At 37.3% G+C, this 25,000-nt stretch overlaps 2 protein-coding genes across 4 annotated transcripts; one reads left to right on the forward strand and one right to left on the reverse strand.

Moving 5' to 3' along the window:
* Nucleotides 1–12,132: 12,132 nt before the first annotated feature.
* On the reverse strand, nt 12,133–18,829 carry LOC135195555 (uncharacterized). 2 transcript variants are annotated; one of them, XM_064221824.1, is made up of 4 exons: nt 18,359–18,829; nt 17,285–17,365; nt 13,667–13,851; nt 12,133–13,404 (listed from the first exon to the last, which is right to left on the reverse strand). In XM_064221824.1, the coding sequence occupies exons 1-4, from the start codon at nt 18,423–18,425 to the stop codon at nt 13,198–13,200; spliced, it is 540 nt and encodes a 179-aa protein (XP_064077894.1). In that variant the 5' UTR covers nt 18,426–18,829; the 3' UTR covers nt 12,133–13,197. The 2 variants fall into 2 exon arrangements, with proteins under 2 accessions (XP_064077894.1, XP_064077895.1); XM_064221825.1 differs by lacking the exon at nt 13,667–13,851 and adding an exon at nt 15,513–15,694 and having other exon boundaries at nt 18,359–18,819.
* Nucleotides 18,830–19,974: 1,145 nt separating this feature from the next.
* On the forward strand, nt 19,975–23,516 carry LOC135195412 (uncharacterized). Of its 2 annotated transcripts, XM_064221664.1 has the most exons (4): nt 19,979–20,384; nt 21,424–21,504; nt 22,351–22,532; nt 23,153–23,516. In XM_064221664.1, the coding sequence occupies exons 1-4, from the start codon at nt 20,318–20,320 to the stop codon at nt 23,360–23,362; spliced, it is 540 nt and encodes a 179-aa protein (XP_064077734.1). In that variant the 5' UTR covers nt 19,979–20,317; the 3' UTR covers nt 23,363–23,516. The 2 variants fall into 2 exon arrangements, with proteins under 2 accessions (XP_064077735.1, XP_064077734.1); XM_064221665.1 differs by lacking the exon at nt 21,424–21,504 and having other exon boundaries at nt 19,975–20,384.
* Nucleotides 23,517–25,000: the final 1,484 nt, after the last annotated feature.

The raw sequence follows: 25,000 nt of genomic DNA on the forward strand, positions 1-25,000 counted from the left end.
CTCCTGAAAGTTGCCTTCACAGAGCTAAGCTATAGGCCAGTCATAGTTTAAGAGTAAAAGTGGTAGAAGTCAAAGTTTGTTTGGTTAGGAGGTTTCTCCCATCGAGACGAAACACCTGTACTGACGAACAACTTCTAATGATGTTGATAACATTTATATATATATATTATAATATACTTTATAAAACAACAAACATTCCAGAATTGGATATTAAACGAGTTTTTAAAGATAATGTCCCTAAATATATAAAACTTCACGGTGTTTGTGATAATATATATTTATATATATATACATATATATATATATATATATATATATATATATACATATATATATAATATATTTATCTATATAAACATATACATGTGTGTATATGTGTTAGTATCTTACAACATGGAAACCAAAGCCAATTAACCTGTAAATGAGAAATGCAGGTATAGAAAATAAGTCTGAAAATTAGTTAGAAAATTTCATTAATTAGTATTCCCCATATCATTTTTTTAAAGATAAATATCATATTTCATCTATATGAATATTATAATATATATAATATATATACCATTAGCAGAAGGCCATAAATAACGACAAAGAAAGAAAAAATCGCCAAGAAAACCAGCCTCAACAAACCAGACCCCACCATCACTGTACTCGATGGCGTTTCGCGCGAAAAAAAAAAAAAAAAAGAAACCGGAGTGCCGAAAGGCGCATATCCCGCGCGCGCGCGTAAAGCGACTTCAGCGTCTCCATTAATCCTTTTTCGCGATAATGAAAAGCAGCCCCCTTTCACTAATCACTGATGTGTAGTGATGTGGGACAGCCCTACGGAAACGCCGAAGGAGTTACGCTTCGCTGGAAAGTGCATCATCCGAGTTTCTCCTGGGTAGATGATTGTAGTACTGGAACGAGGCAGAATGCAGGATTGAGGCCGTAGTACTGAAACTAGGCAGAACGCAGAATTGAGGCCGTACTACTGGAACGCTGGAACGGGGCAGAACGCAGAATTGAGGCCATTGTACTCGAAATGAAGCTGTAGTACTGGAACAAGGCAGAACACAGAATTGAGGCCGTAGTACTGGAACTAGGCAGAACGCAGAATTGAGGCCGTAGTACTGGAACGAGGCAGAACGCAGCATTGAGGCCGTAGTACTGGAACGAGGCAGAGCGACACAATTGAGGCCGTAGTACTGGGATGAGGCTGAAAACAGAACTGAGGTCGTAGTACTGGAACGAGGCAGAGCACAGAATTGATGCCGTAGTACTGGAACGAGGCAGAGCACAGAATTGATGCCGTAGTACTGGAACGAGGCAGAACACAGAATTGAGGCCATAGTACTGGAATGAGGCAGAAAACAGAATTGAGGCCATAGTACTGGAATGAGGCACAAAACAGAATTGAGGCCATAGTACTGGAATGAGGCAGAATGCAGGATTGAAGCCGTAGTACTGGAACTAGGCAGAACGCAGAACTGAGGCCGTAGTACTGGAACGCTGGAACGAGGCACAACGCAGAATTGAGGCCATAGTACTGGAATTGAAGCCGTAGTACTGGAACGAGGCAGAAAGCAGAATTGAGGCCGTAATACTGGAATTGAAGCCGTAGTACTGGAACGAGGCAGAAAGCAGAATTGAGGCCGTAATACTGGAATTGAAGCCGTAGTACTGGAACGAGGCAGAAAGCAGAATTGAGGCCGTAATACTGGAACTAGGAAGAACGCAGAACTGAGGCCGTAGTACTGGAACGCTGGAACGAGGCAGAACGCAGCATTGAGGCCGTAGTACTGGAACGAGGCAGAACGCAGAATTGAGGCAGTAGTACTGGAACGCTGGAATGAGGCAGAAAGCAGAATTGAGGCCAAGGGCCGAGCGATGGGACCTCCGAGGCCATTCAGCGCTGAAAAGGATATTGGCAGTAAGAAGGTTTGAAAGGTGGAACAGGTGGCAACCCTTTTCCTGCTGCACCACGAAACAACTGTTAGGAGAGGGTGGATAGCAAGATGGAAGAAAGAGAATATGAAAAGAGGTACAGTAAAAGGAATGAAAGCTGTTGCAGCCCCCGGCTTATGACGGGGGGGTTCCATTCTTGAGACGCGTCGTAAGCCAAAAATCGTCGTAAGCCGGAAAATCGTCAAAAATCCTAAGAAAACCTAACTAGGTAAGAGCCGACGGGACGCTGCAGAGAACCTTGAGAAATGCCTACGGTGCGCAGCATGAGGCGTACTGACGGCACTACCACTCATACGGGGACTGGAATACGATTGTATGCACTCAGTTCCAGAGGGCCTTTCCTGAGGATGACGTGCAACTGGAACCCAAAAGACGTTCCAGCGAAGATGCTTCGCATTATTACCCTAAAGAAACTCTCCTTGTGAATTTAATCCTTTACTAGAGTTTTATTTATTTAGTTATTTATTCTTTTTTTATATCTTTTAACTGATCTCTTCTTTCTGTATTTCCTATTACTATACCTTCTGTTGCTTCTTTCAAATGAACGCCATAATATTCTTTGGAAGCTTGAATTTCAAGTCAATGGTCCTTGTAGGCTTGTGCCTTGTAAATAGGGTCCATCTTCTGAATAATATAATAATATAGTAAATGATATAAAAAAAAATAATTAAAAATAATAATAATAATAATAATATCATTATTACTATTATTATTATTATTATTATTATTCAGAAGATAGACCCTATTCATATGGGATGATAATAATAATAATAATAATAATAATTAGTAAGAAAAGTGATGGACTCCTAGGGAGGCAGGATGCAACCCGGAACCCCACACTATAAATACCACTCAGTCGAATTGGAGGACTGTGATAGAGAAAAAATAATAATAATGATAATAACATTATTATTATTATTATTATTATTATTATTATTTTAGTTATTATTATTATTATTATTATTATAATGCCATACATACAAACGGAACCAGTCAAAATTAAGTAGACAAAAAACGCACACACACACACGGAGATAAAACATACCTACTGCAACAACTAGCGCAACAACAAACATTACTTCCCATTAACAAACAAACCAAAACAATGGGGAAATCACCCTTTATTAAATAAAAAAAACAAAAAAACACGAACTTCACTTAGCAGTTCTGGGAGAAAGCCGGTCACTTCCTCCTGATTGTTTTAAAACAACGAACGAAGTTTTCCCCCGAGGAGCGTTTGACCTTATTTGACCCCTGGAAACCGAGTTTGCCTACCTTGGCACAAAAGTAGCTCGTTTGAAGTCATTAAGCCGTGCTTAAGTGACGAGGGTTTTCAGCTGACCGCGAAAGTGGGGAAATGGTGTTATTTAGAGACAACACAAGAAAGGAGAGACTTCTAAGATACTAAGGTATGCATACATACATACATACATACATATACATACATACATTATATTTATGTATATATATGTATATGTATATATATAAATATATGTATGTATTATATATAGCGCACTGTATGTCATATAAACAAATGATTACATTGCACCCATATGTATATGTATTTATTTATGCATATAAACATGTGTGTGTATATATATACATATATATATTATATATATATATATATATATATACATATATGTATATGTATATGTATATATATATATATAAAATTATATATAATATATATATATATATATATATATATATATATATATATATATCTGTATATATAGATAGATAGATATATATACCATAATATAGAATATATAAGATATATCTAAAATATATATATCTATATATATATATAGTATTTATATATATAGTACTATATATCTATATATATATATATATATATAGTTATATATGATATATATATGGTGTGTGTGTTTGTGTGTGTGTGTATATCGTATGTATGTATGACAATGCAATGAATTATCTACATTACAAGTGTTGCATTATTGCACCCTTTAATTACTCATTTTGAAATATCGTATTTCATGATCTATTCATATAGTACATACGGGGAAATCGCAATAACAGTGCGTAATAGCAACCTGTAGAATTTCACGCTTACAAGGAAATTACGAACTCCCATTATTTTTATTATTATTATTATTATTATTATTATTATTATTATTATTATTATTAGTGAACATGTGAAGGAGCCGCTGATTTGCAAAACTAGCTTCAGCAGAATGGAGCGCTCCCATGAGTTTGTTTGTTTGTTTGTATGGTGTTTTTACGTTGCATGGAACCAGTGGTTATTCAGCAAATGGACCAACAGCTTTACGTGACTTCCGAACCACGTCGAGAGTGACACCTTAAACAGAGGGAAAGAGGAGAATAAAAACAGTAAGCCCAATATCAAATCATGACAGTTATGAGATGTAGGCAAGATTAGCCTCTTTTCTCTCTCTCTCTCTCTCTATCTCTCATACACAACATCTCATTAAACACCATTCAAGAAACTGCGTTTTTCAGGGATCTCTCTCTCTCTCTCTCTCTCTCTCTCTCATACACAACACTACATTACACATCATTCACGAAACCGCATTTGCTAGAAGTCTCAACATTAAGTTCCAGAACTGTTAATGAACTGAGAAATAAAAAAAAACATCCTGTATTCACACACATAACATTGAGACTTCATTAAGGAAATTACGTTAATTAGGAGTCTTCTGTATATCACGTTAAATTACCGTGACGTCACGCTGTTATCTGTAGACGAACAAGGCGGTGAAAAAGTAAAAAAAAAAAAACAATAAAAATAAAACAAACTGAAGTAGCCATAAGCACGTCTTCGCATTACACGACATTTTTTTAAAAAATTACGTTTATGCATTACGAGAAATTTCAGTAAGTCACTAAAAGAATTCTGTTAAAAATTTATATAATAAATATAATGTTGACATATAAGTTCTTACATTATATGTCAAAAAAGACCTTTATTCCAAATCTAAATCACTAGTTCATAAATGCACATATCTTCTTTCATATTATTGTCATGTCAAAATAATGTATTATTATCACCGCATGCAAGCCAATGTCAGCATTTTAGTTATATAAACCATAACTTCAGTCATACCTTACATATCAATTTATAAGTATATATTCATCTGTCAACAAACAAAAATGATTGTGTGGTGACCTCTGTTTTCGCTGTTTTTATCGACTGACCTGGCTCTATGCCAGCACGGGCTCTTGCTCATAGAGCAGCCCGTAGAAAAACCTCTTGTTTTCGTTGGACTGGTACGCTACATTTCCGCTCGCAAGGGTTATTGACCTGTCTGTTTGTTGTCTGAATAAAAAGTTACGGGTTGTTCTATGAGCAAGAGCCCGTGCTGGCATAAAGCCAGCCCAATCAAAAACAACTATCTGAGTAAAGTTTTGACTTGCTCTATGAGCAAGAGCCCGTGCTGGCTAAGTCAATAACATCATCATCATCTGAATAAATCAGGAAGTTGTGGAGCCTGACTCTTACTCGCAAAGCAAATGGGGAAAAAAAGTTTTAAATAAAAATATAAAAAAATAACTAAAAATAAAAGCTATTATATCCCCTCTTACACTATATTTAAAAAACGAACCTTCATTCCAAGACTACAATCATCAGTTAACTAACAGTAACACAAACGGAAATAACAAGACGCAAGTACCGTCATCATCAAAATAAGAAAAAAAAAAAAAGAATAACAATAAAATTCACAAAAAAGGGAAGAGGGAAAACATATTATGAGAACACTGACTTCAAGTTTCCTTCAACCTATTGTCTGGGTCAGAGGCTTTGGGAAACTGCCGTTTCAATTTCCCACCACTCTCTGGCCAAAACGGGGCCTGGGATTTTTTTTTGGGGGTGGGGGTCGGGTTGGGGGGGGGGGGGGGGGGGGGGGGGGGGGGGGGGGGGGTGCCTTGCCGAAAATTAGGTCGTTTCGGCATTAACCGGCAGTCCTCGTTTGTTTCCTCAATGGGAGTGTCTACTCTCTCTGCTCTCTCTCTCTCTCCTCTCTATCTCTCTCCTCTCTCCATCTCTGTCTTCTGTCTTTAAGTTTGAAGTTTTTTGTGCTATAATTTAGTTTTTATTTTATTTCATGAGTTTTTTTCTACACTTTTCTTTTTCCTCAATGGAAGTTATTTTTGGATCTACACCTTTCTCTCTTTTTTTCTCTCAGTGGAAGTTTGTTTAATTGACTTTTTTTTTTTTTTTTTTTTTTTTTTTTTTTGGCTATATAACTTTCTTTTTTCTTTGGCTATACACCTTTCTTTTCTTTTTTTGGCTATATACCTTTCTTTTTTCTTTGGCTATACACCTTTCTTTTCTTTTTTTGGCTATATACCTTCTTTTTTCTTTTTGGCTATACCCTTTTCTTTTCTTTTTTCTTTTTTTTTTTGGCTATATCCTTTTACCTTTTTCTTTTGCTATACACCTTTCTTTTCTTTTCTCTTTTTGGCTATATACCTTTCTTTTTTTCTTTGGCTATATAACCTTTTCTTTTTGCTTTGGCTATAAAAAATTACCTTTCCTTTTTTGTTCTTTGGCTATACCCCTTTTCTTTTTTTTCTTTTTTTGGCTATATGGCCTTCTTATTTTTTCCTTTCCTTTTTTCTTTGGCTATATGCCTTTCCTTTTTCTTTGGCTATACATCTTTCTTTTTTCTTTGGCTATACACATTTCTTTTCTTTTTTCTTTTTTTTTTTTTTTTTTTTTTTGGCTATAACACCTTTTTCTTGGCTGGCTACACCTTTCTTTTTTTTCTCTCTCAGTGGAAGTTTTTTGGGCTGTGCACTGTTCTTTTCTATTTCACATTTTTTCGTCAATGGAAGGTTTTTGTTTTTTTATTTGCTTTACAATTTTCTACTTTTTCCTCAATGGAGTTTCCTTTTGCTCTACACATTTTTTTTCTTCAATGTAATGTTTTTTCTTTTCTTTATTTTTTTGTGTGGTTTACGGGAGATGGGAAGTGGTGGTGAGTTGTGCCCTGATTCTCCCATAACTGTAAACAAGATTTTATCAGCTTATGAAGCTTAACTTACTTCCTGTCCTCTCTCTCTCTCTCTCTCTCTTCCACACACGCCACACACACACACACACACACACACACACACACACACACACACACATATATATATATATATATATATATATATATATATATATATATAATATATATATACGTCAGCCACATTAAATAGAAATAAATTGATATTAATAAATATATACCAAGGTAATTCTTCAAATAAATAAAGATTGCATGACTAAATTCATCCTCAAGCAAGAATAATCGTAAAACCACGAAGGTACTGGAAGCAATGAGAGAGAGAGAGAGAGAGAGAGAGAGAGAGAGAGAGAGAGAGAGAGAGAGAATCTAGGTAACGCATCTCTCTTCATGGTTAAAAACGAACTATCTCAACTCTTAACCAGACGAGTTTACAATGATGGTACGTACCAGTCTTCATCCCCCCCCCCCCCACCCCCCCCCCCCCCCCCCCCCCCCCAACAAAGACAATAGCTCTAGAACGTGCTGTTATGCATTCCAAGATAACTTTGCTCGACGTTCATGGATTAAAGAATAATTCCACATAAAATTAAGTTGAATTTGCCGTGAATTATCTATGGGCCTACTTATGTAAATAGACAAAAACATTATTTATATATATATTATATATATAATATATATATATATATATATATATATATATATATATATAGATATATAATCAAGTTCTTCAGAATTTTTCGCAGAATTTTCGGAACGTTGAAAAATATATTATAAAAATAATATCCCGACCACAGAATTTTTCGCAGGATTTCTCGTAACGTAAAAAAATACATATAAAATTACTCTCCCGTTCACAGAATTTTTCGCAGAATATTTAAAGAAAACGTTGGATTAATTTCAGATGAAAAAGTAAAAACACGACATAAATTCTAATTCCGAAATTTGCAGAAAAATGCTGAATGATACAGGATCTCTCTCTCTCTCTCTCTCTCTCTGTTCCGTTTGATTTCTCTCTCTCTCTCTCTCTCGCACGTTTTATTTTAATATAGAGTCCTACTGCCTCTCTCTCTTAATCTCTTTTTTTTCTCTCTCTCTGGTTTTATTTTCACGATTTGGAGACTCTCTCTCTCTCTCCCTCTCTGTTCAGTTTTATTATGACAAAGCCCTACAATCTCTCTTTCTCTCTCTCTCTGTCTTCCGTGTTATTTTTATGATTTGGAATTCTCTCTCTCTCTCTCTCTCTCTCTCTCTCTCTCTCTCTCTCTCTCTCTCTCTCCCATTTTATTTTGACAAAGTCCTACTCCCTTTCTCTCTCTATGTCTCTATCTCTTTTTCTCTCTCTGTCTTGTTATATTTTCACGATTTGGACTCTCTCTCTCTCTCTCTCTCTCTCTCTCTCTCTCTCTCTCTCTCTCTCTCTCTCTCCGTAATTGCCTGCAACATCGACGGTGCATTGCAAGTTTACATTTTCAACAACATTATATTTTCCACGACGTCATCATCGATATATGAATTATGGATGATTACTGTCTTTCGAATTTCGAACTCCCCCCAAAAATTTTTTTTCATTTTTTTTATATATTCCGTTTTTATTCGAAGAGCAGGAAGGCGTGCAGAGCAGAAGGGGGAGGGGGGGGATGGGGGGGTGGGGGGCTCTGAAAAGCATTCTCTGAACCAGCAGTTACGCCCATCCAACGGCCCCCTCTTCCCCTCTAATCCAGGGCTCCTATACCCACGCCCACCATACAGAGCTACCCCTAGCCCACTAACACACTCACCCCATCCACCAGCCATCCACCCATATACCCTTAGCCCCACCCACCTCAGCACCCCCCCCCCCCCCCCCAGCACCCCCCCCCCCCCCCCCCCCCCCCACAATCCCACCTTCAGCAAATAACATAGCGGCTTGCTTTAGCCCAAGCATGGCAAGCGCGCTGACACCTTACTTGCAATATAATTTGATTTCGCTTGATTTCATTTTATTTCTTTTCTTTTGATTTCAGTTTATTCCACCTGATTTCATTTGATTTCACTTTATTTCACTTGATTTACCTTAATTTTTTTAATTTCACTTAATTCTATTTGATATCACTTGATTTCATTTATCTCATTTGATTTCATTTATTTTCTTTTTATTTCACTTTATTGCATTTGATTTAATTTGATTTATCTTTTTTATATTTCACTTAACTCTATTTGAGAGTTCGAGCGGTTGGAGAGCTAGATGGAAGAAAGGAAGCTTTGGTAATGCCTACAGTGCACCGCATAAGTCCACCACTGACGGCATTATCCCCGTACGTGACACATCAAGAAATTAACAAGAAACAAAAAGAGAGTCAAGGATATACGTAAAAGGAGGATAAGAGAGAAACAAAAGACTTAAAGGAGGAAATACGTAAAAGGAGGATAAGAGAGATACAAAAGACTTAAAGAAGGAAATACGTAAAAGGGAGGATAAAGAGATACAAAAGACTTAAAGAAGGAAATACGTAAAAGGAGGATAAGAGAGATACAAAAGACTTAAAGAAGGAAATACGTAAAAGGAGGATAAGAGAGATACAAAAGACTTAAAGAAGGAAATACGTAAAAGGAGGATAAGAGAGAAAACAAAAGCTTAAGAAGGAAATACGTAAAAGGAGGATAAGAGAGATACAAAAGACTTAAAGAAGGAAATACGTAAAAGGAGGATAAGAGAGAAACAAAAGACTTAAAGAAGGAAATACGTAAAAGGAGGATAAGAGAGATACAAAAGACTTAAAGAAGGAAATACGTAAAAGGAGGATAAGAGATACAAAAAGACTTAAAGAAGGAAACAAATACGTAAAAGGAGGATAAGAGAAACAAAAGACTTAAAGAAGGAAATACGTAAAAGGAGGATAAGAGAGATACAAAAGACTTAAAGAAGGAAATACGTAAAAGGAGGCTAAATAAGAAAGAAAATATTTTTAAAAAATAAAATAGAAAATCTATAAAACTCCCAGAAATCACGAAATTAACCATGATTTTCGAAAACCCAGGAAAGTGAAAATTCCACTCAATGAAATTTCGAGGAAACATTTGCGCTTTCAAATGATCACAATAAAGCAACTTACTATACTGACCGAAAACCCATAAAACCATTTGATGCCATAATTACCCCTTCGGTAATATGGTAAGGAGTCACATTACCGGTCGAATTCAAATTTACACTCTTTAAATGTTTTCTGTTCTTCTTGAGAAACGATATATCCAGCTGTCTGGTCTGCGAGATATCACACCAATTATAACAGGTCATCAATATTTTTTTAATTTTTTTTTTTAAATAATGACACGCCAAAACTCACACGCCAGGACTCACTATTAATTAGTAAATATTTCATTCCTTCACCAAATCTAAATTGGTATCCACCAGTGGATTAAGCTTCACCAAGTCTATAAAGTGGTATCAACGAATGGATTAAGCTCTTTATAAAGGCTAAATTGTTATCAAAAATGTATTGAGCTTCACCAAGTCTAAATCGGCATCAACCAATGGATTAAGCTTCACCCAAGTCTAAATTGGCATATACCAATGGACTAAGCTTCACCTAATCTAAACTGGTAGCAACCAGTAAATTAATCTTCACCAAGTTTATAAATTGGTATCAACCAACGGATTAAGTTTCACTAAATCTAAATTGGTATCAACCAATGGATTAATCTCTTTATCAAGACTAAATTGGTATCAACCAACGGATTAAGTTTCACTAAATCTAAATTGGTATCAACCAATGGATTAATCTCTTCACCAAGTCGAAATTGGTATCAACCAGTGGATTAAGCTCTTCACCAAGTCGAAATTGGTATCAACCAGTGGATTCAGCGTATCAACAAGCAATTTTGCTAAAATGAAACTGCAAATATAAATTACAACCAATAAACACTGGTAATTAACTCAGACCGAACTAAAAGGAGAGAGAGAGAGAGAGAGAGAGAGAGAGAGAGAGAGAGAGAGAGAGAGAGAGAGTAGGATTTGAAATGTTAAGAGAAAACAGACAGATAAAGAGGACATCATATATATTACAATCAAACAGAGAGAGAGAGAGAGAGGAGAGAGAGAGAGAGAGAGAGAGAGAGAGAAACATCCAATAATATCTGAATTCATTTCATCAAATTTTTCCCTTAACCCCCTTTTGCATCCTGTTTCTTGCCCCTATATCCATTCAGCCTGCAAATGTTCCATGTCTGTTTTTTTTTTTTCCTGAAAAAAATCTCTCTGATTCGACCTCGCTCGAAATATGAACCGACTTGCAACTCAAAAGATCACTTAACCAAAAATCATGCAAAAAGGGGGAGATATATTATTTTCAGAAAAGAAAACCTATCCCTTTATCAAGTGGGGTCATCTGGTGTCTTGTTTTTTTTTTTCTTCATGTTTTTCCTAGTTCATTGGAAAGCCCCCTGGAGAAAAAAAAATTCCCCTCCGTAAGAAGAGGAACTTTTTTTTTTTTTTTTTTATAAGTGATCTTGTACGCGTAAATAATACTTTACGGACGTGAATAACAAGGATTAGGAGAGAAAAAGCGAGTGAAGAGGAAAATACATATACTGAGAGAGAGAGAGAGAGAGAGAGAGAGTAGAACTTCATATACCATGAGAAATCTGAATAGAAGAGAGAGAGAGAGAGAGAGAGAGAGAGGAGAGCGAGAGAGAGAGAGAGAGAGCGAGAGAAGAATTCAATATACCATGAGAAATCTGAATAGAAGAGAGAGAATGTTTCATACCCTGAGAAATCTTTAGACTAGAGAGAGAGAGAGAGAGAGAGAGAGAGAGAGAGAGAGAGATCAAAACTCTATTTATTAACCATGGTTTCCCCTCTATCATGGGAAACCCAATATGAAAAAAAACTACCGGTAGGATGGCTTTTTCTCAGTTTCTCAAGAGATTAAATCTCCCGCTACACTTTTTTTTTGTAAATCCTACTGCGCTTGCGCAATTGCTCCGCTCCCTCAACTTTATTATTTGTTTCTTTTTCGTTTATTTTTTCTATTGAGCTCTTCAATTTCAAAGTATAGTATGTATGTGTGTGCATATATATATATATAATATATATATATATATATATATAGTATGATATATATATATATATTATATATATATATTTCTAGAAATCGCAACAGCACGTCATGTATACATGCAATGTCCCATAGGAAAAAATGAAACAATCGGCATTAATCCGAACCTCTTTATGATGAATTTACTGGTAAAAATTTACAATATGCTGAGGTGACAGTAAAAAACAAAATATATACACCTAATCATTGGTAACAAAAGAACAAACAATCACTAACATTCTCTTCCAACTCTCTCATCCTTTAAATACATTCAAAATCTTTCACCGGTAACTGCAGTTTTTTCTCATGGTCACCAAGCAACTCTTCTGGAATATGATGAGCAGTTCCTCGGGTCGTTATAACAAAAACTTACACCAGCATCCACCTGTTCCATAACTTTCGTCGGTATTAGATGCGTGAAAAATGGAAAGTAATCTTGGAATCATCACATATACACATATCTGAGAAATGTTTAACGCTGAACCAGTCAGTCGACCATCTAGACATCCCAATTATGTGTTTTGCTGTTACTATAATGAAGTCTTGTTTGTTTGTTTGTATGGTATTTTTACGTTGCATGGAACCAGTGGTTATTCAGCAACGGGACCAACGGCTTGACGTGACTTCCGAACCACGTCGAGAGTGAACTTCTATCACCAGAAGTACACATCTCTGACGACTCAATGGAATGCCCGAGAATCGAACTCGCGGCCACCGAGGTGGTAGTCTAAGACCAAACCGACCACGCCACTGAGGCGCTTACATTGAAGTCTTCATCGCTCTCAAAAGATTACCCTCGACATTTAATCCTCAGAACCCTTTTCTTCGCAATTCTGTCATTTAAACTGTCTGTAGGTCCACCTTCTCAGTGTACATTGATTCAAGCACCTATTTATATAAGCCAAAACACTGTATTGTATCAGATCAGCTGATAACATTGTACAGAGTTGCCTGTTTTGCCAGCACAGGATCTCTGTACTGGAACAGTACAGATCTCTGTACTGGGACAGTACAGATGTCTGTACTGGGAAAGTACAGATCTCTGTACTGGGACAATGCAGATCTCTGTACTGGGACAGTACAGATCTCTGTACTGGGACAGTACAGATCTCTGTACTGGAAATGTACAGGCCTCTGGAACGAATCAAGACCAATCCTTTGACAACTCAGCCGAATCCTTCTCACTCTGTGACCGCCTTGGCCAGCCAGTCTAGAGCCTCGCAGATGCCCGTCGATTCTAAGGCACTGGTGCCCTGGATGAACCAAGGGCGTTTCAGGCGTTCGAGTTGAAGGGCCTCTGTGATGGAAGATGGCGAGACAGCCTCTGGTAGATCTTGCTTGTTGGCCATTATGAGCAGAGGGCAGTTATCCAGCTCTGGTTCATCCAACTGCCAAAAGGGAGGTAGAGGTTCAAGAGTTTATTAAAAGGAAGGAGATTTTTAAAGACCATGTACCATAAGTCATAATTCATTATAAAAATAGACACCTACGTACCATGTCCCATATGTCATAATTCGTATCGAAAATTCGAAATAAACCCTTCCGTACCATGTACCATAAAGTCATAATTCGTATCGAAAATTCGAAATAAACCCTTACGTACCATGTACCATAGAGTCATAATTCGTATCAAAATAAACCCTTACGTACCACGTGGTGTAAGGCAACACGTGCCTCCGGTAACCCCTCCGTGTCTGTGCTGTCTACAACGAAGATGACGGCAGAAGTTCCTGGAAAACAATGACTCCACAGGGCGGCACGCATCTTGTTATGAGAGGGAAGGTCCCACACTGTGAAACTTATGTTCTTGATCTCCACCGTCTCCACGTTAAACCCTATATTGGAAGAGAGAGGAATTGAGAAGGGAAAAGAAGACTATAGTAGATTCACATCACCCGTGCATCAGATGCCTAGGCCAGTCCCTTACGACGCTCCTGATTGGCTGTTGATACGCCAATCACAGGACTGGAAATTCTCTTGCAGTCTCTCTCGAGAGTTCACATAGGCAGGATTTATGAATCCACCTCTCCTGAGGGATACGTCTTTGAAAAGTATCCCTCAGGAGAGGTGGATTCATAGATCCTGCCTATGTGAACTCTCGAGAGAGACTGAGAAGTTTCCAGCCCTGTGATTGGCTTATTAACAGCCAATCAGGAGCGTCGTAAGGGACTGCTGGCCTAGACATCAGATGCACGGATGATGTGAATCTACTATAGTCTTCTTTTCCCGTCTCAACTCCTCCCTCTTCCAATAGGGTTTAACGTCGAGACGGTGGAGATCAAGAACATAAGTTTCACAGTGTGGGACCTTCCCTCCCAGTGAAAGAAGCGTGCCTTGTGGAGGCATTATTTTCCAGAAACCTCTGCCGCCATCTTCGTCGTAGACAGCACAGACAATGAGAGGTTACCGGAGGCACGAGATGCCTTACAGTACGTGGTACGTGAGGGTCTATTTTGATACGAATTATGACTTATGGTACATGGTACGCAAGGGTCTATTTCGATACAAATTATAACTTATGGTACATTGTACGTAAGGGTCTATTTCGAATTGAAATAGATCCCGTAATGTACTGTAACAATGATCCACCAACGAGTGGGGTCATCTTCATTGATGGCTGAGGTCATTCAACCATTGTCAAGTAAGGTCACCTTTTCTGACCTTACCTGTTGTGTTGGTAGCGATAATTAATCAGCATAACTTCAGCAAGGAAAATAGACATTTAACTACGTTTTTGTCAAGTTGGGTAGTTTCGAGTGAAAGAATGAAGAATTAAGTCACAAGAGAGAGAGAGAGAGAGAGAGAGAGAGAGAGAGAGAGAGAGAGAGAGAGAGAGAGAGAGAAGCTGTAGAAATTTAACACTACTGTGAGTTGCTTTGGTTAAGTGTCACAAATCTGAACTATAGAAAAGTTGAGAGAGAGAGAGAGAGAGAGAGAGAGAGAGAGAGAGAGAGAGAGAGAGAGAGAGAGAGAGAGAGTTGCAGTAAGTCGTAATTTATATAGAAATAGAGCCTTGCGTACCATGTACCATAAATCATAATTTGTATAGAAATAGACCCTTACGTACCATGTACCGTAAGTCATGATTTGAATTGAAATAGACCCTTACGTAACATGTACCGTAATAATTTGTATAGAAATAGACCCTTACGTACCATGTACTATATGTCATAATTCGTATCAAAAAAGTATATCTTAGTTTTACCAGACCACTGAGCTGGTTAACAGCTCTCCTAGGACTGGCCCGAAGGATAAGATATTTTTACCTGGCTAGAAACCAATTGGTCACCTAGCAACGGGACCTACATCTTATTGTGGGATCCGAACCACACTATATCGAGAAATGAATTTCTATCACCAGAAATAAATCCTTCTGATACCGCGTTGGCCGAGCCGGGAATCGAACTTCAGACCACGGGATTGGCAGCAGAGTGCGAAAACCACTCGTTCAGTGAAGAACTATATATAATTCGTATCGAAATAGACCTTTACGTACCACGTATTGTAAGGCTTCTCTTGACTCCGGTAACCTCTCCTTGTCTGTGCTGTCTACGACGAAGATGGCGGCAGTAGTTCCTGGAAAATAATGCCTCCACAAGGGACGCATCTTGCACTGGGAGGGAAGGTCCCACACTGTGAAACTTATATTCTTGTACTCCACCGTCTCGACGTTAAACCCTATTGGAAGGTGGAAGAGTTGAGAAGGGAAAAGAAGACTGTCTAGGCCAGTCCCTTACGAAGCTCTTGATTGGCTGTTGATAAGCCAATCACAGGGCTGAAACAAAAAAAAAAAAAAAAAAAAAATCTCCTCAGTCTCTCGAGAGAGTTCAAATGGGTAGGATCTATGAGTCCACCTCTCCTGAGGGATACTTTTAAAAGACGTATCCCTCAGGAGAGGTGGAATCATAGATCTTCCGTAGGATGTATGTTACAACTCTCCTCAGGAATACTTTTCAAAGACGTATCCCTCAGGAGAGGTGGATTCATGGATCCTGCCTATGTGAACTCTCTCTCTCGAGAGAGAATGAGAGTTTCCAGCCCTGTGATTGGCTTATCTACAACCAATCAGGAGCGTCGTAAAGGACTGGCCTATACATCAGATGCACGGAAGATGTGAATCTACTATAGTCAATAGTGGCACTAGATTCGTATCTCTCTTCACCATCTGTGTGTGTGTTTTAGGAGAACGTAGGCTTAAAAAATTATTATATAATTATTATATATATATGAATTAGGACAAAAGCCAAGCGCTGGGACCTAACAACAAGAAAACCTACCAGTTGCACTGTGAAACAATCGTTAAGAGAGGGTGGAAAGTAAGATGGAAGAAAGAGAATACGAACGGAGGGACAGTAAAAAGGATTGAGAGGGGTTGCAGCTAGGGGCCGAAGGAACGCTTCGAATAACCTTAAGTAATGCCTACAGTGCACCGCGTGAGATGCACTGGCGGCACTACCTCCCTACGGGGAATAATATTTGTAATTTTTTAGACGTAATTAGTCATTGTAACTAGCCAAGATGATTATGTTTTTAGTGAAGAAAATATTGGTTTATTTCATTGTAAATGAAAAAAAAAATGATTATATTATGAATTCTGATCACATCACCGTGACATTTTAAATCCATGAGCATTAATAGCTTACGAATCGGAAATAATACCGAAAGGGAATTGTAACTGACAAGTGGTTCGCCACCTGTGGAGCGAATTATTCGCCACGTGGCGAACAACTTATCAAATGCAGTAATTCACCTTTGGTATTATTTCCGATATCAAACTACTTTTGTGTGGTATATATATATATATATATATAATCTATATATATATATATATATATATATATATATATATATTAATGGTTACAAAAATGGTTATATTGTATACATAAAAAGAAAAAAAATGGAAAGGAAGCACTATTGAAGGAAGGAAATACATGAAGGCATACAAACATACACAATAAAACTAAAAACACAGTAACAACGAGAGGTCCACGGAGATGCTGTTTTGGCTTTTATTTTTAGTCTGCGTGTTTGTATGCCTTCGTGATGTAGGTATTTACTTCTTTTAATATTGCTGCCTTTTCATTTTTTCATGCTTGTACATTACCCTTTTTTATATATATAATATAACCTTTTGTGAAAAAAATCTATCTATCTATCTATCTATATATATATATATAATATAGATATATATATATCCTATAAGCCTACAATGACCTCTCAACTTCTTAATTATACAATTACCTATTTAAAAAAAATAACTCAACTCACCAATCGTTGGGATGGTCTGAACAACTTTGCCCAGTTTGAGACTGTACAGGATCGTCGTCTTCCCGACGCCGTCGAGGCCGACTATAGTAGAGAACAAATTTCATCAATGAAAATGGTACTCATGAATGAAAGGGTGTGACGAGGTGAAGTGTATATTTATGAATGAAAGGTTCTCACACATTCTCAGTGCAAAACGAACGGGGAGCTCGGTCTTGCATTTAGTAGATATACATTTTTCTTCGACCAGGTTGAGTGATAACGTTATATTTTGTTCACTAAAGTAATTTTTTAAGAATTCAAAGTAATTAAATATCTACACAACTTTTACTTATAAACTGAGAAATTATCATAGCTTCCATGACAGCGTTTTAAATACATTCTGATCCAATAAACAAATGCAAGTAGATACAATCAGTATTCTTTTTATACTTGTGATGACTAGTATTTTAGCGTGATCTTTCATAGTCACGGGTTGCTCTTGGGGCAAGACACCGTGCTGGCATAAGGCCAGTTTAATCTGCACACAGACACACTTGTTATGTCATTAATGATCTGAAATATGGTCTTAAATCTCTTATAAGGTCCAAAGACCACACTTGACGTCTTTAGAGAGACTACTCATTACTGGAAGGTACAGGGAAAATGAAATATATATATATATATATATATATATATATATATATATATATATATATATATATATATATACATAGATTACATGACACACACACATATATATATAGTACATATAGATATACATAAGATATAAAGATGTCATATATAAGTTAGATATATATATATATATATATATATATGATATATATATGATATAATATATGTAACACTAATTTATATTATATATAAATATATAATATTACACACAATTTATGTATACATATATATATATATATTATATGTTAACTATATACACACACACACATATATGTATGTATATATATATATATATATATATATATTATATATATATATATGCAAAAATTTAGCATTAACAGTTTTCTAACAACTTAAAATGATGGAGACGTCAAGATGTTCAATGAAAGCAACAGCTCTTACCCATCACTATCCTGTAGGGATCAGGACCCTTAAATAGCGACAGAATGCTGCTCAGGATGGCACCCATTATGCACTAGGAAGCAACTTGAATGATTTGAATCTGTTCAGCAAAAACAGTCGATAGCGTCTGTTTCGTTCACAGTTCCGAGCCGTGAGATCAGATGAGTGTGTTCTCGTATCTATATATGTTCCTCCGTCTACTTCTACCACTAGTTATCACTCTCGACCATCGGCTACACTTCTGTGGTGATATATCACTTTAGTTTTTGTCCTTCTGTGGTGAAATATCACTTTAGTTGTTGTCGTAAATCGTTAAGAATCCACTGCGTTTCTGGGGAACGTCGGAAGTAAACAAACTGTCACGGGCGAACGTTAAACGCCATCTGTTGGGTCACGGGAGAACTAACGTTAATATATATAAGCACGGAGCAATGCCACGTATCGAATGCAACGTGTTGCAGGCCACGCAGTACAGTAGAGTGTTGTCAACATACTCCTTTATCTCCTACCCCACCCCCCCAAATTCCCCACTACCCTGGAGCCTACCGACGTCATATCAACACCCCATCCCATTCCCCACCTTCCTCCTCACCCCATAATCCTCTCAGGTGAGCTCCTGTAACCTTCAGCAAGATGTTGCAACACGTTTCGTCATTCTCGCGCGTCGCGTTCTCAGATGAGTAATGTTGTAAATGTTTTAACAGTGGTTGTTAAAACAGCAACAACAACTAGTTAATATGGCAGTATTCAATTAACGAGTGGGTCGACTGGGTGGTCTCATTTTAACAATATATCTCTTTGCGTCTTGTGTCTTTTTTATTTATTTTTAAAGCAATCTAGGATACAGGTATTCTTTACCTAATGAAGGAAAAATTTACTCAAGAGATCTCTAAAGCAAAGCAAATGCCCATATATATATATATATATATATATATATATATAGATATATATATATATATATATATATATATATATAGTTTGTCGTCTCTTTTGTCTGTCTGTACGTTATGCACGAACCCAGACTAAGAAAAGCTAGGGCGACCAAATTTTACCATAGACTCCCCTCCCCACAGCAAGTTTTGATCAAAGTCCGAAATTCGAAGGCCGATTCTAAAGGGGGCCTTAACCCTCTTTTTCATGCTCCCTCATTTCTTACAAGTTCTCGGAGTAACAGCAAACTCTTCGGATTTTTCTACAACTTCTTTGGCTTGACAGAATCCCAAGTGATTACTTATTCTGTAAGAGATTGCATAATCCGCCCTGTAGGGGGTTGTCATCGTGGACGGCACGTCCCCTTTTTATCCCGAGCAACGCCGGGTTCAGCAGCTTATATATATATATATATATATATATATATATATATATATATATATATATAATATATATTGTATATACATGATACACTAATATACATTTACACATATACTGTAATATATATATATATATATATATATATATATATATATATATATATATATATATGTATATAAAGTACATACGTACACAATCATAACGTATGACGTATTATCACCCCTTTATCTTATCAAGTGACATGATTCTTGCAAGTCATGTCGACAACACTTCACGTTTCACGGTCCTTCAACAAGCATTACTCAGTGCTTGGCACTGGCCCAAGCATAGACACGCACCCCAGTAAGTCTCCCTCGACCCGATAGAGAGCGCTCCCCTCCCCGGGGGGACATTTAGATTACGCGAGTTTCGTAAGGCATCTTATCTTCGACCACAGATGTGCCAGGGATGGTGAATATTGAGGCATATTTTCAATTATAAAAATATTCACGGTCTGATTTCACGTGGAACTTTGAAAAACTTCGCTGAACAGAAGCCTCAGTGGACTTTGAACTTTGATGAACAGATGCCTCTTCATACAAGTGTTCGTACGAAATCTAACCTACAGTTTTTGTTGAACAGAATTCCCAGGTTGTGTCACAGTGAATCATGGGAGCCACACTCAGCAGCATTCTCTCCTGGATGCAGTGCGCTCAACCCCACAGGATAATGATGTGTAAGAAGTCGTGTTTTCACTGTATACATCTTTCCATCTTTCCATCTTGATCACTTTGGCCAGTCGAACACTGATTTTCGGGTTTAATTTCTCTAATAATCACTTCCTTCCTCATCGGCCTTTCTGGGAAATCTAATTTTTGACATAATATCTATAAAGAAATAGAAATTGGAACATAATGTCTCTAAAGAAAATAGTTTTGTTTGTTTTGTTCGTTTGTATGGTGTTTTTACGTTGCATGGAACCAGTGGTTATTCAGCAACGGGACCAACGGCTTTACGTGGCTTCCGAACCACGGTCGAGAGTGAACTTCTACACCAGAAATGCACATCTCTCACTCTCAATGGAATGGCCGAGAATCGAACCCGCAACCACCGAGGTGGGACGCTAATACCATACCAACCACGCCGCTGAGGCGCTTCTCAAACAAATAGAAATTGGAACATAATTTTTGAAATATATGATGAAAACAGCTAAGAATACAGTTCCATTACTAACAAGTCTACGTGAAGACCTTCGTTGCTGAGCGAATGCAAACTCTCATTAACTGTGCAAGAAATGCAAGACAATCTTTATGATTCATTCAGTTAAAATCCTCAATGACATGTGTGCGTAGATTAATCTGGCCTTAGGCCAACACGGGCTCTTGCTCCAAAGAACACTCAAAACCTAAGCAAGGTCACGTTCAGGCATCAAAAGCATAAAAACAACACTCGTTAAATCTGCCCAAATTCATTTATTAAAACTCTGACAATGATGTCGCGAAGCACTCAAAATTGTTCAGTTTATAAGCAGAAGTCATAGAGTTATTTACTGTAATTAAATTTAAAAACAAACTGCTACTCGGGTTTGATTTTTCATGTCTTGACTCGACCTCGTTGAGATAAATTTCTAACTACCAATTGCACCACTCAAAAGATTATTATTCATTGCAACGAGAATGTGTCAGAATCTTCCATTAATAATTATGATTTTTTTCGTCTGGACCTTTCATTCATAATCATGATTGTCTTTGACAAATTCGTCCTCTTTTTAACAGTCGGCCTCGACGGCGCTGGGAAGACGACGATCCTGTACAAAATCAAACTGGACGAAGTCGTTCAGACGATCTCAACGATTGGTGAGTAGTCGAGTTACTCTGCAATGCGTCATAGTATAATCACGAACTGAAAGGTCAGTGTGGCTCTTACAAATACGTATTCATACCTGATAAAATGGGACCAGAATATTCTATATACATAACAATATATTATAATAAGTTACCTTACTGCATCATTTTCTTGGTAAGTGTTGGAACGCTGAAATATTTTGTTTTAAAAAAAAAAATTACTCCCAGAAAATTGGCAGCTTCGTCTTAGCCAACTGAAATGGAAAAAGCCTAATTTCTGACGGAAATTGTTTTCATTGGAAAAATCAAGACTAATTTCTGACAAAAACATCGAAAAATGATCTAATATATGTGGAAGAACATCCATTTCCGAAAATTATCATTTCTTCTGACGAGTAACTATTCTAGAAAAAAAGTCCTTATTCTTTTGAGGGGAAATTTACTTTCCGGACAAAAATGGTCCTAATTTCTGATTTTAAAAAAAAACCCCCGTAATCTGATAAAATCTAATTTCTATTCTTTGAAAAAAATCTTATTTTCTTTGAGAAAACCTATTTCTGAAAAAATCTAATTTCGTGGAAAAAACCCTATTATGTTTCGGAAAAAGTCGAAAAATCCGAAGTTCTTTGGAAAAAAAGTCTAGATTTCTTGTGGAAAATCTAATTTCTTGGGAAAAAAGAAAAAACCTAATTTCTTAGGGAAAGTATCTAATTTCTTGGGAAAAAATCTAATTTCTTGGGGAAAAAATATATTTTCTTGAGAAAAAGTCTAGACTTTCTGAAATATGTCCTAAAAAAACGCAAAATGGAAACGCATGGTGAAGACACTAAAAAGCTTTCCCTCCACACCTTCGAACAGGCTGCAACGTCGAGACGGTGGAACATGGAAATATAAGTTTTAGGGCGTGGGACTTGAACACCCACGAGAGACTCCGCCCTTTGTGGAGACATTACTACCCAGATACCTCGGCCGTCATTTTCGTCGTGGACAGCGTTGCCTCGGAGAGGTTCACAGAGGCAAAAGAGGAATTGCAGCTATTGGTACGTAAGGGACAACTTACATTTCTAACTTTCAGTAAACAACTTAAATTGATCCATATTGGCAAATGCATAATCAAAGGTTCATTTGTTCCTTACTGAATTGTGTGTGCGACCTCACTTGACCTCGGGCTTCAGTAAGGATGACCTCACTTGGTGGTTGAGGTATGTTCAGTAGGATATTAGCTCCCTTTCAAAGACATGCAATATTAAGTGGCTAATTGTAAACATTAGCATTCCTCATGCAAAGACAATTGAACCTTTTACCTGAAATAGATTGGAATAAGATAAGATAAGATACACCTTTCAAAATCTAATAATAATAATAATAATAATAATAATAATAATAATAATAATAATATAATAAATAATAAGAATAATAATAATAAGAGAAATAAATCCCATGTATGGAATCTCTACAGAGATTTACTTTTTTTAAATATATGTAACCATACATAACTGTGGATTACATTCTCCAATTCAAAACTCTTATAACTAAGAGCCTTTTTTAATAATAATATAATAACATAATAATAATAATAATAATAATAATAATAATAATAATAATAATAATATAATAGCAAGAAGACACGTCAGAGGACAATGATACTCTTTTTTGGCAGGTTGAGGACTCAGAGCTGAAGGAGGCCTGCCCTTTCCTCATCCTGGCCAACAAGCAAGACCTCCCAGAGGCCGCCTCGCCGTCTGTCATCACAGAAGCCCTTGAACTCCACCGCCTGAAGCGCCCGTGGTTCATCCAGGGCACCAGTTCCCTTGATTCGAGGGGCATCAACGAGTCTCTGGACTGGTTGGCCAAGGCAGTCACAAAGTGAGAAGATTTCGCCCGAGTTGTCAACGGATTGGCTCGTTACTTGCTCCAGAGGTCTGTACTGTCCCAGTACACAGTACAGAGGTCCTGTTTGGGACGTCAGAGATGGGTTTTCTGTGATGGCAAAACTGACAAATCTGTACGATGTTATCATCTGATACAATAAATGTTTTTGTCAAAGGATTGCTCTTCGACTTGTGAATCCAGAGGTCTGTACTGGGACAGCTAGGTCTGTCTGTCCCGTCAGATGTCTTGTTTGTGAATCAGAGATGGATTTTCTGTGTGGCAAAACTGGACAAACTCTGTATATGTTATCATCTGATACAATAGTGTTTTGTCAAAGGATTGCTCTTGACTTGATCCAGAGGTCTGTACTGGGACAGATAGGTCTGTACTGTCCCAGTACAGAGGTCTTGTTTGTGAATTCAGAGATGGATTTTCTGTGATGGCAAAACTGACAACTCTGTACGATGTTATCATCTGATACAATAGTGTTTTGTCAAAGGATTGCTCTTGACTTGATCCAGAGGTCTGTACTGTCCCAGTACAGAGGTCCTGTTTGTGAATTCAGAGATGGATTTTCTGTGATGGCAAAACTGACAACTCTGTATGATGTTAATCATCCTTGATACAACAGTATTTTGTCCAAACAGGATTGCTCTTGACTTTGATCCGAGGTCTGTACTGGGACCAGTTAGGTCTTTGTACCTGTCCCAGTACAGGAGTCCCTGTTTGTGAAGTTCCAGAGATGGATTTTCTGTGATGGCAAAACTGACAACTCTGTATGATGTTATCATCTGATACAATAGTATTTTGTCAAAGGACTGCTCTTGACTTGATCCAGAGGTCTGTACTGGGACAGATAGGTCTGTACTGTCCCAGTACAGAGGTCCTGTTTGTGAATTCAGAGATGGATTTTCTGTGATGGCAAAACTGACAACTCTGTACGATGTTATTATCTGATACAATAGTGTTTTGTCAAGATCTCGAAACTTGGATTCCAGAGGTCTGTACTTGTCCCCAGTAAGAGGTCATGTTTGGAATCCAGAGATGGATTCTGTGATGGCAAAACTGACACTGTACATACATTCTGATTACAATAGGTGGTTTTGCGAAAGATGCTGACTTGATCAGAAGGTTCCTAGTACGTCCCAGTACAGGAGGTTTTTCCTGTGTTTTGAATCAGCCGAGGTTTTCTGATGCACTGACCTACGATGTTATCATCTGATACAATAGTGTTTTGTCGAAAGATTGCTCTTGACTTGATCCAGAGGTCTGTACTGTCCCAGTACAGAGGTCCTGTTTGTGAATTCAGAGATGGATTTTCTGTGATGGCAAAACTGACAACTCTGTTACGGTGTGATCATCTAATCATAATGCAATACAGTGTTTTACGAATGAGAGCTGGAATCAATGTGTGCACTGACAAGAGGGGAAGACCTACAGGTTGTTCAATGACACAACTATTACGAGGAGAGTTTCGAGGTTTAATAACATAAAAGGTAAGCTATTGTCAGTAATCAGTTCCTTTTTTTTTTTTTTACACTAAAAGCATTATTTGTAATTTGATATATAGATGGAAGATAGAATGTAGATATGCCCGAGGGTAGGAGAAAAAAAATATAAAATTATGAAGTAAGAG

Source organism: Macrobrachium nipponense, chromosome 16 (genome assembly GCF_015104395.2).
Source record: "Macrobrachium nipponense isolate FS-2020 chromosome 16, ASM1510439v2, whole genome shotgun sequence".
In the NCBI taxonomy this organism is placed as follows: Eukaryota; Metazoa; Arthropoda; class Malacostraca; order Decapoda; family Palaemonidae; genus Macrobrachium; species Macrobrachium nipponense.

Coding starts and splice junctions, on each gene's coding strand:
- LOC135195555 (XM_064221824.1), bottom strand. CDS start 18,425: ATGGGTGCCATCCTGAGCAGCATTCTGTCGCTATTTAAGGGTCCTGAT. Junction 17,366..18,358: donor TCCCTACAGGATAGTGATGG/GTAAGAGCTGTT, acceptor TCTCTACTATAG/TCGGCCTCGACGGCGTCGGG. Junction 13,405..13,666: donor GTGTTGCCTTACACCACGTG/GTACGTAAGGGT, acceptor CCCTTTTGGCAG/TTGGATGAACCAGAGCTGGA.
- LOC135195412 (XM_064221664.1), top strand. CDS start 20,318: ATGGGAGCCACACTCAGCAGCATTCTCTCCTGGATGCAGTGCGCTCAA. Junction 21,505..22,350: donor TCAGACGATCTCAACGATTG/GTGAGTAGTCGA, acceptor ACCTTCGAACAG/GCTGCAACGTCGAGACGGTG. Junction 22,533..23,152: donor AAGAGGAATTGCAGCTATTG/GTACGTAAGGGA, acceptor CTTTTTTGGCAG/GTTGAGGACTCAGAGCTGAA.